This window comes from Misgurnus anguillicaudatus, chromosome 21 (genome assembly GCF_027580225.2).
Source record: "Misgurnus anguillicaudatus chromosome 21, ASM2758022v2, whole genome shotgun sequence".
NCBI lineage: Eukaryota > Metazoa > Chordata > Actinopteri > Cypriniformes > Cobitidae > Misgurnus > Misgurnus anguillicaudatus.
Window position 1 is genome coordinate 40082713 of NC_073357.2, and position 14258 is coordinate 40096970.

Consider the following 14258-nt stretch of genomic DNA (forward strand, 5'->3'; position numbering starts at 1 on the left):
CTGTGCAGGTTATTCCTAATGGATTGGCCTCTCAGAGTGGGTTGCGTGTGGGTGATCGTATTTTGGAGGTAAACTCCATTGACCTGCGACATGCCACGCATCAGGAAGCCGTTAGAGCCCTGCTTTCCAACAAACAGGAGATTCGTATGCTAGTGCGCAGAGATCCCTCGCCCCCTGGCATGCAGGTTTGAGATTATTTGTTGATAGAAAGTGATACAATTAAATGTCTGTTTATATATTGAAAAACTCATCGAAAGCCAGTAGTTTGGTTGCCATTAATCATTAATAAACTTCTCTTGTGTCATTATCTAGGAGATTGTCATTAACAAGCTGCCTGGAGAAAAGCTAGGCATCAGCATTAGGGGCGGAGCTAAAGGGCATGCAGGCAACCCCTTTGACCCCACAGATGAAGGCATCTTCATTTCCAAAGTAAGCATGCATCACTAAAGGAGGTACATAGTTTAAGTATATGACCAAAATGCTCCAAGTAAAAAAAATGTATGTTTCCTGTTAACATTATTGTCAAGGTGTAAGTAGCTTTGCTTTTAGCTTTTAATTTCTTTTCATTATAAAGTCCTTTTTTCTAATTGTTAAGTGTAATATTTTAACTTGACAGTCCTTGATGTGTTTCTCAATCATTTTGTGTAGGTGAGCTCCAGTGGCGCAGCAGCACGAGATGGGCGCCTGCTGGTAGGCATGCGTATTCTTGAGGTGAGCAACAACAGTCTGCTGGGTATGACACACACGGAGGCAGTGAGGGTCCTGCGTGCTTCCGGTGATTCCCTGGTCATGCTTGTGTGCGATGGCTTTGACCCCAGAAATGTTGCTGGGATGGAGGTAAACACTAGTTTTTCAGCCCCCTTAGAAGTTGTAGATATCATCTGCTCCAAATAATTTAATATATTTGTATTACATCTGCTGTAAAATTGATGGTTTTTTTTTTTTTTAGGCATCCCCTGGTATTATTGCAAACCCTTTCGCCACCGGTATTGTTCGTAAGAACAGTATGGAAAGCATCTCATCGGTAGACAGAGACATGAGTCCTGAAGAAATTGACATTATGCAGAAGGTGAGATTCACTGGCTTTATCACACAGCACAATACCAGTGGATTAAAAAATGAAGTTAAACCAATTTGCCTGGTCTTTCTGCAGGAGGTGGAGATGGCAAGGGAGACATCACAATGGGAACGGGAGGAGATGGAAAAAGTGGTAAGTGATTTTTCTACTCTATAAAAAATGATCTATTATTAAAATGATATCCATTTTCAAATACCAGAACTTTCCTTAGAACTTGCCTTATAACTAACTTATTTGTGGATCTGTCCTTTTCTTTCTGTTGATCCTTTTGTTCCCAATTCCCTCTGAATGCTACCCATTTCAAACACCACATCACATTTTATTCAATTCCATTCCCCCGAATGCGTTTATGGGTCTTCACGTTCCCTTCATTTATCATCTAACTCTCATTCCCTTCATTGGAATGTGTGTGTCCATCTTTGTGTGGGCAAATCGTTCATATGAATGTGTGATTGGCAAACCCCCCCACCCTCGTCCTTACCCTCCCTCTTTTGGTAAAGGAGCGTATGCGCTTGGAGCGTGAGGAGGCAACTCGCTTGCTGGAGGAGGAAACTGAGGTGAGGCTTTATGCCCTCCATCTCTTTGGCCCACAGTAGGGCTCCAGGACAAGAACACTGGACCAATAATTATCCCCTTGAACACAAACTGGAAATATAGATCACATCTGAACCTCTGAGCAGGAGGGCTCTTCTGTTTCTCAAAGTTTATTAAAAAGTCAAAATGACAGTTAGTGCTATTGAAAGTGAAGTGGTCATATTTACTGCATGAAAATGAAATGCATACAAAGATCTCATTTATTTTCTCTTTTTAACAATTTTCCAACAGAATTTGAACACTGGACCATTGAAACTGGACTACAAGACACTGGCAGCACTTCCTACAACTAGTCTACAGAAAGTTAATAGAGTAAGTTCTTGCATGTCAAATCTACAAAAGTAAAAAGCATCAAAACTGCAAAGATTGCTTAAAGGGACACTCCACTTTATTTGAAAATATGCTCATTTTCCAGCTCCTCTAGACTCCCCGGATCTGGCGGTACCACTTTTAGCATAGCTTAGCGTAATCCATTGAATCTGATTAGACCTTTAGTATCGTACTAAAATAACCAAAGAGTTTTGATATTTTTCCTATGTTAGGCTTGGCTCTTCTGTAGTTACATTGTGTACTAAGACCAACAGAAAATTAAAAGTTGCAATTTTCTATGCCGATGTGGCTGTGAACTATACTCTCATTCTGGCGTAATAATCAAGAACTTTGCTGCTGTAACATGGCTGCAGGAGGCGCAATGATATTACGCAGTGCCCGAAAATAGTCATCTGCTATTGAAAGTAACCAAGGGGACTATTTTCAGGCAGTGCGTAATATCACTATGCCTGCTGCAGCCATGTTACAGCAGCAAAGTCCTTAATTATTACACCAGAATGTGAGTATGGTTCTTAGCCATATCTACCAGGAAAATCACAACTTTAATTTTCCGTCGGTCTTGGTGCACGGTGTGGCTGCAGAGGAGTCAAGTTTTAAGTAGAAAAACTCTATGGTTATTTTTTGCTGCGAAGTGGTCTGGTCAGATTCAGTGGATTATGCTAAGCTATGCTAAAAGTGCTGGTGCCAGACCCAGAGATCAGCTGAATGGATTCCAAAACGGTAAAAATCAAATGTTTGACTCTAGGGGAGCTGGAAAATTAGCCTTTTTTTGAAGTGTCCCTTTAAGACAATATGTGACGCTGCCTGTGAAAACCCTGCTTTTTGTGACATACTCTGAAAACTAATCGTGATATTTTGAATTTTGACTGACTAAGGCCATGTCAAAGATTAAAGGTGGTGTATTTACTTCCCCAATCTCCCCCATTCATATCAATACCAGTGACACACCTTGTTCATATTTAATGTCTTTGGCAATACTGTATCGAGCAGATGTTTTTAAGCCGTGAAAGTAAAGGCTTCAGCAGCAACAACTTAAACAAACTGCTTTTGTAGCACAAACTTAAATGCTTCTATAGTGAAAATCTATTTTTTATTGCTGTTTATATGTCTATGTGGTTTAATATGCTTTAAAACAAACCGTGTTTATGAGCATAAACAAATAAGCCACATTTTTAAAGAATTTTAAAAAACGTGCTCCTAATAAATGTGTCTGCATGTTTTTGAATGGTCGGTGTAATTAGTGTCAGTAAACTTTATCAGGTCTACCTTTTAATAATAATGTCAAAAGATATACACTCCAGCTGCTTGCCTAAATGTTCAGCAACAACGGGCTTGGATCTCATTTCTATCATAACACTGACAAAATACAGATTATGGGCAGTGCCAGCTGACACACTTCATTCACTTATTTTAAATGTTAATGCTGTGAGCTCATTGGACAAGCCTTTCAGTGAATGGGTGTGGCCATTGAGGATGAGAGACCTTTAGTAGATATGAGTCTTGAAAAGTGAGGTTGTCAAGAGGCGAGCTACTTGGAATCAGCACAGCTCCTTTCATCTTACTGTGAGTGAACATGTGTTACTACTTTTTGTCTATTCCTTCACTCATTTCTTCTTTTATTTCTTTCTTCACTACTTTTCCTTCTTGTTCTAAGTATTTTGACTGAGAGTACTAAAACTGCTGCTCTTTATTCGGAGTTTGATTGCTGTAATGATATTGATAAGCTGTTAGTTATTGTTGGACATGGAGTTAACTTAGTAATTCGTGTTAATGGAAAAAATGGATATTTCAGATTGTTGTTAGAGTTCGGTTAGAAACTAATATTGTTTAGAAATTGTTACATTTTTTATACAAATATTTTGGGGTACAAAAACATTGACCGCCATTCAGAACACATCTGTGAGTATGCAAAATAAACTCAGAATAACTCAGAATAAGCCAACAACGTACATATTGTGCATTGCATATAAAACCAACCAAATAAAAGCTCACAATGTATCAGTTGTGTATACTTATGTGCTAAACCTAAAGAATCACAATACTATTTTATATTTTTGTGAACCAGATACTGATGATATTGTATAGGCAAGTAGTGATTTACTCCTTTAAAATATAGTTATAATATACTTCATGATGCTCATATGATATATTGTAACAATAGTATTATTTGCTTTGTGTATTATTCATGGTATTGGGCCTTGGGAAATTCCTTGTTCCTTTAGCCGGCGTTTCTTTTTTAGAAATGTCTAACCTACATAGCATTAGCAGCTGTTTGCAAAGTCAAGTGAGGAATGGGAAGGGGGTTGACTGCCCTGAGACAGGGACACACTAGCGCAATGCTTTCAGCCAAACGTTATTTGCGGTGTATGAAGAGCGGTTCTATCAGTCACGGCTATTTATAGATCCTGGTTTGTAGAGTCTCTTTTATCTTCCCAAGAGCTTTCGAGTGAACTTGTATCAGTCCGAGAGACGTTTAGCTGAAAAAGACCGTCACATCTTAAGCATCAGCCTAAGTGCACTTTATTGGTACTTGATATAGTTTATTTGTGATGATATCATAACATTTAAATATCTCTTTGTGGTTTTTAAAGGATTAGTCCATTTTCAAAAAAAAAAATGCACCTTATGCATCATGTGAGATTGTTTCGATTCCTTAGAAACTGCAATTTTAAACTGCATTAAAGCAACACCAAAGAGTTTTTTTACCTTAAAATAATGTTTCCAAAAAAGTTTCAGTGGTTCATCCACTCAAAACAGGGTGAATGGCACTTTCACATTCGCTTTGCAGCCCTCTATCGGCCAAAACCGCACTAAAGAAGTTTCCAACCGTCGGGTAGTGGTCGTGTAGTTCGAGTGAAAACTACAAAAACTTGATTTACGGCAGACCTACAATCCAATCAGAGCCAGCAATGCTGCAGTATTTACGACAGTGGTAATGAACAATTACGCTTCTAACCTGTAGGGGGAGCAAAGAGCAAAAACTCTTTAGTGTTGCTTTAAAACTGTTAAGTGTTGGGGTTTAATACAGTCCATTAAAATGAGAAAAATCCTGGAATGTTTTCCTCAAAAAACATAATTTCTTCTCGACTGAACAAAGAAAGACATCAACATTTTGGATGACATGGTAGTGAGTAAATTATCTGGATTTTTTTTTTAGGAAAATGGACTAATCCTTTAAAGTGTATAATAAAGTTATAAGCTCTGCAGATTTGCAGCTAAGCTGTGATTAAATAGTGATCATAGTATGTTACATTCTTTAAGATTTGAGATTGTCGGTGTTTGAATTGACTTTGAGAAAATGGTTTGCACAAATTGCGTTTTGTGTGTCTTTCTTCAGCCATAAAGTTATTGATGCTTGTGCTTTAAGATCAAGTTACTGTATATTGTTAGATTTCTCAGGATGATGGGAACGCTGTATTTAGCTCCTCACTCATCTCGGTGACTGTGAATTTTACATGGCTATGACACCTCTCAACTCAATGACTCTCACTGCTAACTTGATCTGTTTTCCACTTTACTGTCTCATTTTCTTTCTCCTTTCTCTGTCTTTAGTATCTTTGCACTGCTTAGTCTTATCTCACATTATTTCTAACTTTTGTCTTATTTACGTTCTTTCTCATTCCTCAGTTTTCTTCCTCCTTTCCTACATTCATCCCAATGGAGGCTGCCATGTCAGCTGGTCCTGTAGACCCCCTGGGTTTTGAGCAGGTTCATGCTTCCATGTACCATTTAGAACCTGTTCACCTCCCTTCATCTTCAGACTGCCCAGCCGCAAGTTCGGCGGTATCCAAACAGCCCACACAGGACCCTCTCACGACTTTAGGGGTGCCACAAGAAGCTGAAGAGGAAGAAGAATGTCTTGTGGACTCTCAGCCCATGTGTTTTAGTGAAAATCCCTTCCTTGTGGCCAATCGCAAGGGCAAAGGCCGTCCTCCCCAGGAGCGCATTTTATCAGGGCCACCTGTGGGTTATGGCAGGCATGGGCAGCTGCAGCCCTGGTTGTACAGCAAGGCAAGCAGCCTTGGAGAGTGTTTTTCGGCTGAGTGTGTTTTCTAGGCAAGCATGGTGTGTTAGTAGATATTTAGAGTTAACTTGCCACCTCGTTGGCAAATGTCATTTAAAGACGTATGTGGACAGCTGCGTTCGATATGACTGATATCTTCGAAATCATAAAATATAATAAGATAGATAGTCAGACAGAAATACATCCATTGTCTATATTTAGAAAATAGGGGAGCTGACACGACACTAAAATGGGACCTTATTGTAATATGCACAACCCTGTGGTATTTAGGCATTTGAACATTCCCAGGAACTGAGAATGCTTTGAATGTGAACAGGTGTTGAATTAAAAGGGTAAAGGGGTAAGGCTGTGCACTATTCACAGGAACATAAAACAAGTTTGAAATGTTTGCCTCAATAGCATGATGATGGTCTGGATACTTTTGTTTGGGGGGGGTCTCTTTATTTACTTTGGATGATCCATGGCACATAGTGCACATTTATAGTAAAGCATGTTGTAAAACCGAGCAGTATTACAGCTATAATTTGTAGGCCTATTGCTTATGGTTTAATATTAAAGGGGTCATATAATGAGATTTTTTTAAGATGTAAAATAAGTCTTTGGTGTCCCCAGAGTGCTTATGTGAAGTTTTAACCTAAAATCCCCCTCAGATAATTGATTATAGCATCTTAAAATTGTCACTTTGTAAGAATGAGCAGTGTGCCATTTTTGGGTGTGTCCTTTTAAAATGCAAATGAGCTGATGAAATGCAAAAACTGATCACAATGATGATGGTTTGTTGCAATTGAAACTCAATTGTGCTGTCAATTGTTTTTTCTCTCTCGCTTTCTCTCTGCACTAAATGGCAGTGCCGTGGTTGGATAGTGCAGATTAAGGGGGCGGTATTATTGTAATTGGCCTTGCTACTACCTACCTCACAAAACAAGTAAAATCTGAACGACCTGATTTTTCAAATGCTTGCAAAAAATGGTTTACCAAAACAAAGTTACTGGGTTCTTCTTTTTCACATTTTCTAGGTTGATAGAAGTACTGGGGACCCAATTGTAGCACCTAAACATTGAAAAAGATTTTCACGCTATGACCCCTTTAACCTGTTTCTCAAATCAAGATGAACCTCTACCATAATTAAACCACTTCATTTTAGTAATGCTATTTTTGGTTAGAGCTTTACATTTTTACATTTCAGTTATTGAAAACTTCATCTTGCTTTGTGAAATACTTTATAGACCATAAGCAAATCCTTGCGCTCACTCTTTATACAATTTGTAATGTTTTTATTTCTGTACTTCAGGCATCTCCATCTGAGCCTCCCAGGACTGACAGTCCTATCCGAGATGCAGGGTATTCTCCATACAACTCACAGGTCAGTTAAACCACTCAGACCATTTTATTTCCATTCATTATTTCGTCATCTGTTTTAATTCTGCCATAAATCATTTTCCATGCGAAGGTTATTGTACTTTAGCATGCTCACAGTCCCTCCACTAAAGATCTGATTTCTTCTCCATTACCATACCATTTGGTCTTCGTCGTGACATTACCTTTTTTATCAGCAGTCTCACAAATCTTCCTCTGTGATTCTTGGAAGAGAGGTTCGATATGTAAGTGGGCTGAACAGCCCTTGTACGGCTTTGCTTTAGCTTTAGCTGTTAAGAGAGGAATGATGTTTAAACAAGCCTTGTGGAGCTCTACTGTAGAGCGCATGGCAAGCAAGACGTGTTTAATGAAATGCTTTACTGTTATAATAACTTTATGAAGTATTTCTACTGACCAGAGCAACTGAGCCTGTAAGTGCAGCTTCAATGCGTGTTGAAGCATTGTGAATTGTATCTTGTGGCTTATTAGGGCCCGAGCACCGAGGAGCAGGCCAGAATGGCCTGCACCGAAAGGTGCGAAGCCCTATTGTTTTTGCTCGGATTATTAGGGCCCGAGCACCGAGGAGCAGGCCAGAATGGCCTGCACCGAAAGGTGCGAAGCCCTATTGTTTTTGCTCGGATTATTAGGGCCCGAGCACCGAGGAGCAGGCCAGAATGGCCTGCACCGAAAGGTGCGAAGCCCTATTGTTTTTGCTCGGATTATTATTAGGGCCCGAGCACCGAGGAGCAGGCCAGAATGGCCTGCACCGAAAGGTGCGAAGCCCTATTGTTTTTGCTCGAATTTATTATTTTTTTTTTTATTTTTTTTTTTATTTTTATTTCATTATTTTTTTTAACACTTTTGGGCATTTTGGGTGCCTTAACATACTCGAAAACTCTTGAAATTTGGCACAGCCGTCAGAGTCGTCCGTCATTGCGAACGGGCAAGGGCTGGAACACGGGCGTGGCACGGGGGCTCTGTAGCGCCCCCTGTAATGCAAGAAAAAACATTGGTGCGCAGATCGTGCAAACATGTACGCACATGTACGAGAGTTGGTACACATATAGATCTCATCGACCCGAACAACTTTCGCCCTCTAACATTTTAGCTCCGCCCAACAGGAAGTCAGCCATTTTGGATTGTTTAAAAAATGCATGCGGTGAACTTTTAAATACTCCTTCTAGGGGATTCATGGGATTGACACCAAACGTGGTGATCATGATGTCAAGACATTGGACTTGCTAAATTGCGAAGGGATTTTTGATATCTCGAACGGTTCTGCCATGGCGAGGCGACAAAGTCATGGCGAATTCAGAAAAACAGGAAGTGTCTAATATCTAAGGCAAAAAAAGTCTTATTGTGATGCCATGCGGTGTGTTTGTTCTTCTGAAGATTCCGATCGCATCGATGTGCCTATTGTGACTCCCGGGTATAGCGCCACCACCAGGCGCCAGGAAGTGTGTCAGTCATGAACTTTTAAATACTTCTCCTAGGGAATTCATACGATTGACACCAAACGTGGTGAAGATGATGCTGAGACATTGGACTTGCTAAATTGCGAAGGGATTTTTGATATCTCGAACGGTGTTGCCATGGCGAGGCGACAAATTTATGGCGAATTCAGAGAAACAGGAAGTGTCTAATATCTAAAGCAAAAAATGTCTTATTTGGATGAAACGCAGTGTGTATGTTCGGCCAAGGATTCCGATCGCATCGATGTGCCTATTGTGAGTTTCGGGTATAGCGCCACCAACAGGCAACAGGAAGTGTGGAAGTCACAAAAGGTGGATTTTTGACAGTTCCATGCGATGTTCTTTTAAATACTCCTCCTAGGATTTTCATGCGATTGACACCAAAAGTGGTCAACATGATGCTGAGGCATTGTAGATGATAAATTGCGAAGGGATTTTTGATATCTCGAATGCTGCTCCCATGGCAACACGTAAAATTTTACTTTCATTTTCAGGCATATTTAAGCACTTGGCATGCACTTTGGGTGCCTTAACATGCTCGAAAACACCGGGAATTTGGCACAGACCTCAAAGTCATTGGCCATTAGGACCGGGCAAACGCTGGAACACGGGCGTGGCAGTAGTGCTCTGTAGCGCCCCCTATAATGCAAAAAAATTATTGGTGCACAAATCGGGCAAACATGTAAGCACATGTACGAGAGTTGGTACGTATATAGATCCCATCGACCGAACAGCTTTCACAATCAAACCTATTAGCTCCGCCCAACAGGAAGTCTGCCATTTTAGATGGTTTCAAAAATGCATACGGTGAACTTTTGAATACTCCTTCTAGGGGATTCATGGGATTGACACCAAACGTGGTGAACATGATGCCGAGACATTGTTCTTGCTAATTTGCGAAGGGATTTTTGATATCTCGAACGGTTCTGCCATGACGAGGCGACAAATTCATGGCGAAATCAGAGAAACAAGAAGTGTCTAATATCTAAGGTAAAAAATGTCTTATTGTGATGACACACGGGGTGTTTGTTCGTCTGAAGATTCTGATCGCATCGATGTGCCTATTGTGAGTCTCGGGTATAGCGCCACCACCAGGCGCCAAGAAGTGTGTTAGTCACAAAGGTTGATTTTTTTGACAGTTCCATGTGATGTTCTTTTAAATACTCCTCCTAGAATGTTTATGCGATTGACACCAAAAGTGGTCAACATGATGCTGAGACATTGTAGATGATAAATTGCGAAGGGATTTTTGATATCTCGAATGTTGTTCCTATGGCAACGCGACAAATTTTACTTTCATTTTAAAGGCTTATTTAAGCATTACAGTTGCATGCGATGTTCTTTTAAATACTCCTTCTAGGTAAATAATGTTATTGACACCAGAAGTGGTCAACATGATGCTGAGACATTGTAGATGCTAAATTGCGAAGGAATTTTTGACATCTCGAACGCTGTTCCCATGGCAACACGTCAAACTTTACTTTTATTTCAGGCATATTTAAGGCTCTTGGCGTGCTTAGATTAAATTTAAATTTGGCAAACACATCAGAGTTGTCGGCTGTTAAGTGTTGACAAAAACGTCAGATAAAGGCGTGTCTATTTAGTGTCTCACTAGCGCCCCTATTTGTCTAAAATGTGGGGTTTCTTTTACCTTACCCAAATTGGTCAGTAGCAACATGAAATAGTCCACTGATATTTACCCACTTGATGCACATGCCCACCGTGCATCATTTTCTCGGAGGCACCGTGTAGCGGTAAAATATCGTGCGAGGGCCCGCCATCGCTGCTTGCAGCTATATTTAGGGCCCGAGCACCGAGGAGCAGGCCAGAATGGCCTGCACCGAAAGGTGCGAAGCCCTATTGTTTTTGCTCGGATTATTATTTTTATTATTATTATTTTTTATTTATTAGGGCCCGAGCACCGAGGAGCAGGCCAGAATGGCCTGCACCGAAAGGTGCGAAGCCCTATTGTTTTTGCTCGAATTTATTTATTTTTTTTTAGGGCCCGAGCACCGAGGAGCAGGCCAGAATGGCCTGCACCGAAAGGTGCGAAGCCCTATTGTTTTTGCTCGGATTATTATTTTTATTATTATTTTTTTTATTTTTTTTAACACTTTTGGACTTTTTGGGTGTCTTAACATACTCGAAAACTCTTGAAATTTGGCACAGACATCAGAGTCGTCCGTCATCGCAGAAATCCAAAGGCTGGAACACGGGCGTGGCACGGGGGCTCTGTAGCGCCCCCTGTAATGCAAAAAAAAACATTGATGCACAGATCGGGCAAAAATGTACGCACATTTACGAAAGTTGGTACACATATAAATCTCATCGACCCGAACAACTTTCGCCCTCTAACATTTAAGCTCCGCCCAACAGGAAGTTAGCCATTTTGGATTGTTTAAAAAATGCATGCGGTGAACTTTTGAATACTCCTCCTAGGGGATTCATGCAAATGACACCAAACGTGGTGATCATGATGTCGAGACATTGTACTTGCTAAATTGCGAAGGGATTTTTGATATCTCGAACGGTGTTGCCATGGCGAAGCGGCAAAGTCATGGCGAAATCAGAGAAACAGGAAGTGTCTAATATCTAAGGCAAAAAATGTCTTATTGTGATGACACGCGGGGTGTTTGTTCGTCTGAAGATTCCGATCGCATCGATGTGCCTATTGTAAGTCTCGGGTATAGCGCCACCACCAGGCGCCAGGAAGTGTTGCAGTCACAAAGGTTGATTTTTTTGACAGTTCCATGTGATGTTCTTTTAAATACTCCTCTTAGAATGTTTATGCGATTGACACCAAAAGTGGTCAACATGATGCCGAGACATTGTAGATGATAAATTGCGAAGGGATTTTTGATATCTTGAACGTTGTTCTCATGACAACGCATCAAACTTTACTTTCATTTTAAAAGCATATTTAAGCCCTTCAGTTGCATGCAGTGAACTTTTCAATAGTCCTTCTAGGATATTCATGCGATTGACACCAAACGTGGTCAACATGATGCTGAGACATTGTAGATGATAAATTGCGAAGGAATTTTTGACATCTCGAACGCTGTTGCCATGGCAACACGTCAAACTTTACTTTAATTTCAGGCATGTTAAGGCTCTTGGCGTGCTTAGATTAACTTCAAATTTGGCACACACATCAGAGTTGTCAACTGTTAAGTGTTGACAAACAGGTCAGACATAAAGGTGTGCCTCTATTTAAGTCGCTCACTAGCACCCCTGTTTGTCCAAAATGTGGGGTTTCTTTTACCTACAGTCCCCAATTGGGTCAGTAACAACATAAATAGTCCACCGATATTTACCCACTTGATGCAGTGGCCCACCGTGCATCGTTTTCTCGGAGGCACCGTGTGGCGGTAAAAATACGTGCGAGGGCCCGCCATCGCTGCTTGCAGCTATATTTTTTATTATTATTATTATTTTTTTTTTTTTTTTTTTTTAACACTTTTGGACATTTTGGGGGCCTTAACATACTCGAAAACTCTTGAAATTTGGCACAGACGTCAGAGTCGTCCGTCATCGCCGAAAGCCAAAGGCTGGAACACGGGCGTGGCACGGGGACTCTGTAGCGCCCCCTGTAATGCAAAAACAAACATTGGGGCACAGATCGGGCAAAAATGTACGCACATGTACGAGAGTTGGTACACATATAGATCTCATCGACCCGAACAACTTTCGCCCTCTAACATTTAAGCTCCGCCCAACAGGAAGTCGGCTATTTTGGATTGTTTAAAAAATGCATGCGGTGAACTTTTGAATACTCCTTCTAGGGGATTCATGGGATTGACACCAAACGTGGTGATCATGATGTTGAGACATTGTACTTGCTAAATTGCGAAGGGATTTTTGATATCTCGAACGGTTCTGCCATGGCGAAGCGACAAAGTCATGGCGAAATCAGAGAAACAGGAAGTGTCTAATATCTAAGGCAAAAAATGTATTTTTGTGATGACATGCGGGGCGTTTGTTCGTCTGAAGATTCCGATCGCATCGATGTGCCTATTGTGAGTCTCGGGTATAGCGCCACCACCAGGCGCCAGGAAGTGTGTCAGTCACAAAGGTGGATTTTTTTGAAAGTTCCATGCAATGTTCTTTTAAATACTCCTTCTAGGATTTTCATGCGATTGACACCAAAAGTGGTCACCATGATGCCGAGACATTGTAGATGATAAATTGCGAAGGGATTTTTGATATCTCGAACGCTGTTCCCATGGCAATGCCTCAAACTTTACTTTCATTTTTACACATATTTAAGGCTGACAGTTACATGCTGTGAACCTTTAAATACTCCTCGTATGGGATTCATGCGATTGACACCAGAAGTTGTCAACATGATGCCGAGACATTGTAGATGATAAATTGCGAAGGGATTTTTGATATCTCGAACGCTGTTCCCATGGCAACACGTCAAACTTTACTTTAATTTCAGGCATATTTAAGACTCTTGGCGTGCTTAGTTGAACTTTAAATTTGGCACACACATCAGAGTTTTCGGCTGTTAAGTGTTGACAAAAAGGTCAGACATAGGCGTGTCTCTTAAGTGGCTCACTAGTGCCCCTGTTTGTCTAAAATGTGGGGTTTCTTTTACCTACAGTCCCCAAATGGCTCAGAAACAACATTAAATAGCCCACTGATATTTTACCCACTTGATGCACTTGCCCACCGTGCATCGTTTTCTCGGACGCACCGTGTAGCGGTAAAAAAACGTGCGAGGGCCCGCCATTGCTGCTTGCAGCTATATTTATTTTTATTTTTTTTTTTTTTTTTTTTTTTTTTAACACTTTTGGGCATTTTGGGTGCCTTAACATACTCGAAAACTCTTGAAATTTGGCACAGACGTCAGAGTCGTCCGTCATTGCAAACGGGCAAAGGCTGGAACACGGGCGTGGCACGGGGGCTCTGTAGCGCCCCCTGTAATGCAAAATAAAACATTGATGCACAGATCGTGCAAACATGTACGCACATGTACGAGAGTTGGTACGCATATAGATCTCATCGACCCGAACAACTTTCGCCCTCTAACATTTAAGCTCCGCCCAACAGGAAGTCAGCTATTTTGGATTGTTTAAAAAATGCATGCGTTGAACTTTTGAATACTCCTCCTAGAGGATGCATGCGATTGACACCAAAAGTGGTGAACATGATGTCGAGACATTGGACTTGCTAAATTGCGAAGGGATTTTTGATATCTCGAACGGTTCTGCCATGGCGAGCCGACAAAGTTGTGGCGAAATCAGAGAAACAGGAAGTGTCTAATATCTAAAGCAAAAAATGTCTTATTGTAATGACACGCGGGGTGTTTGTTCGTCTGAAGATTCCGATCGCATCGATGTGCCTATTGTGAGTCTCGGGTATAGCGCCACCACCAGGCGCCAGGAAGTGTGTCAGTCAC

General features: G+C 40.9%; 1 protein-coding gene across 17 annotated transcripts in view; it reads left to right on the forward strand.

Annotated features, from left to right (window-relative positions):
• The window catches only part of scrib (scribble planar cell polarity protein), a 101230-nt gene that overhangs the window by 56850 nt on the left and 30122 nt on the right, over positions 1-14258 (forward strand). For 11 of the 17 annotated variants that reach the window (XM_073859171.1, XM_073859163.1, XM_073859175.1 and 8 more), the window contains 9 exons: positions 9-185; positions 313-429; positions 649-837; positions 950-1069; positions 1154-1210; positions 1579-1635; positions 1904-1984; positions 7318-7389; positions 7580-7627. In XM_073859171.1, the coding sequence (XP_073715272.1) occupies positions 9-185; positions 313-429; positions 649-837; positions 950-1069; positions 1154-1210; positions 1579-1635; positions 1904-1984; positions 7318-7389; positions 7580-7627 (918 nt within the window). The remainder of the gene's footprint in view (positions 1-8; positions 186-312; positions 430-648; positions 838-949; positions 1070-1153; positions 1211-1578; positions 1636-1903; positions 1985-7317; positions 7390-7579; positions 7628-14258) is intronic. The other 6 variants (XM_073859166.1, XM_073859170.1, XM_073859176.1 and 3 more) reach the window with 4 other exon arrangements.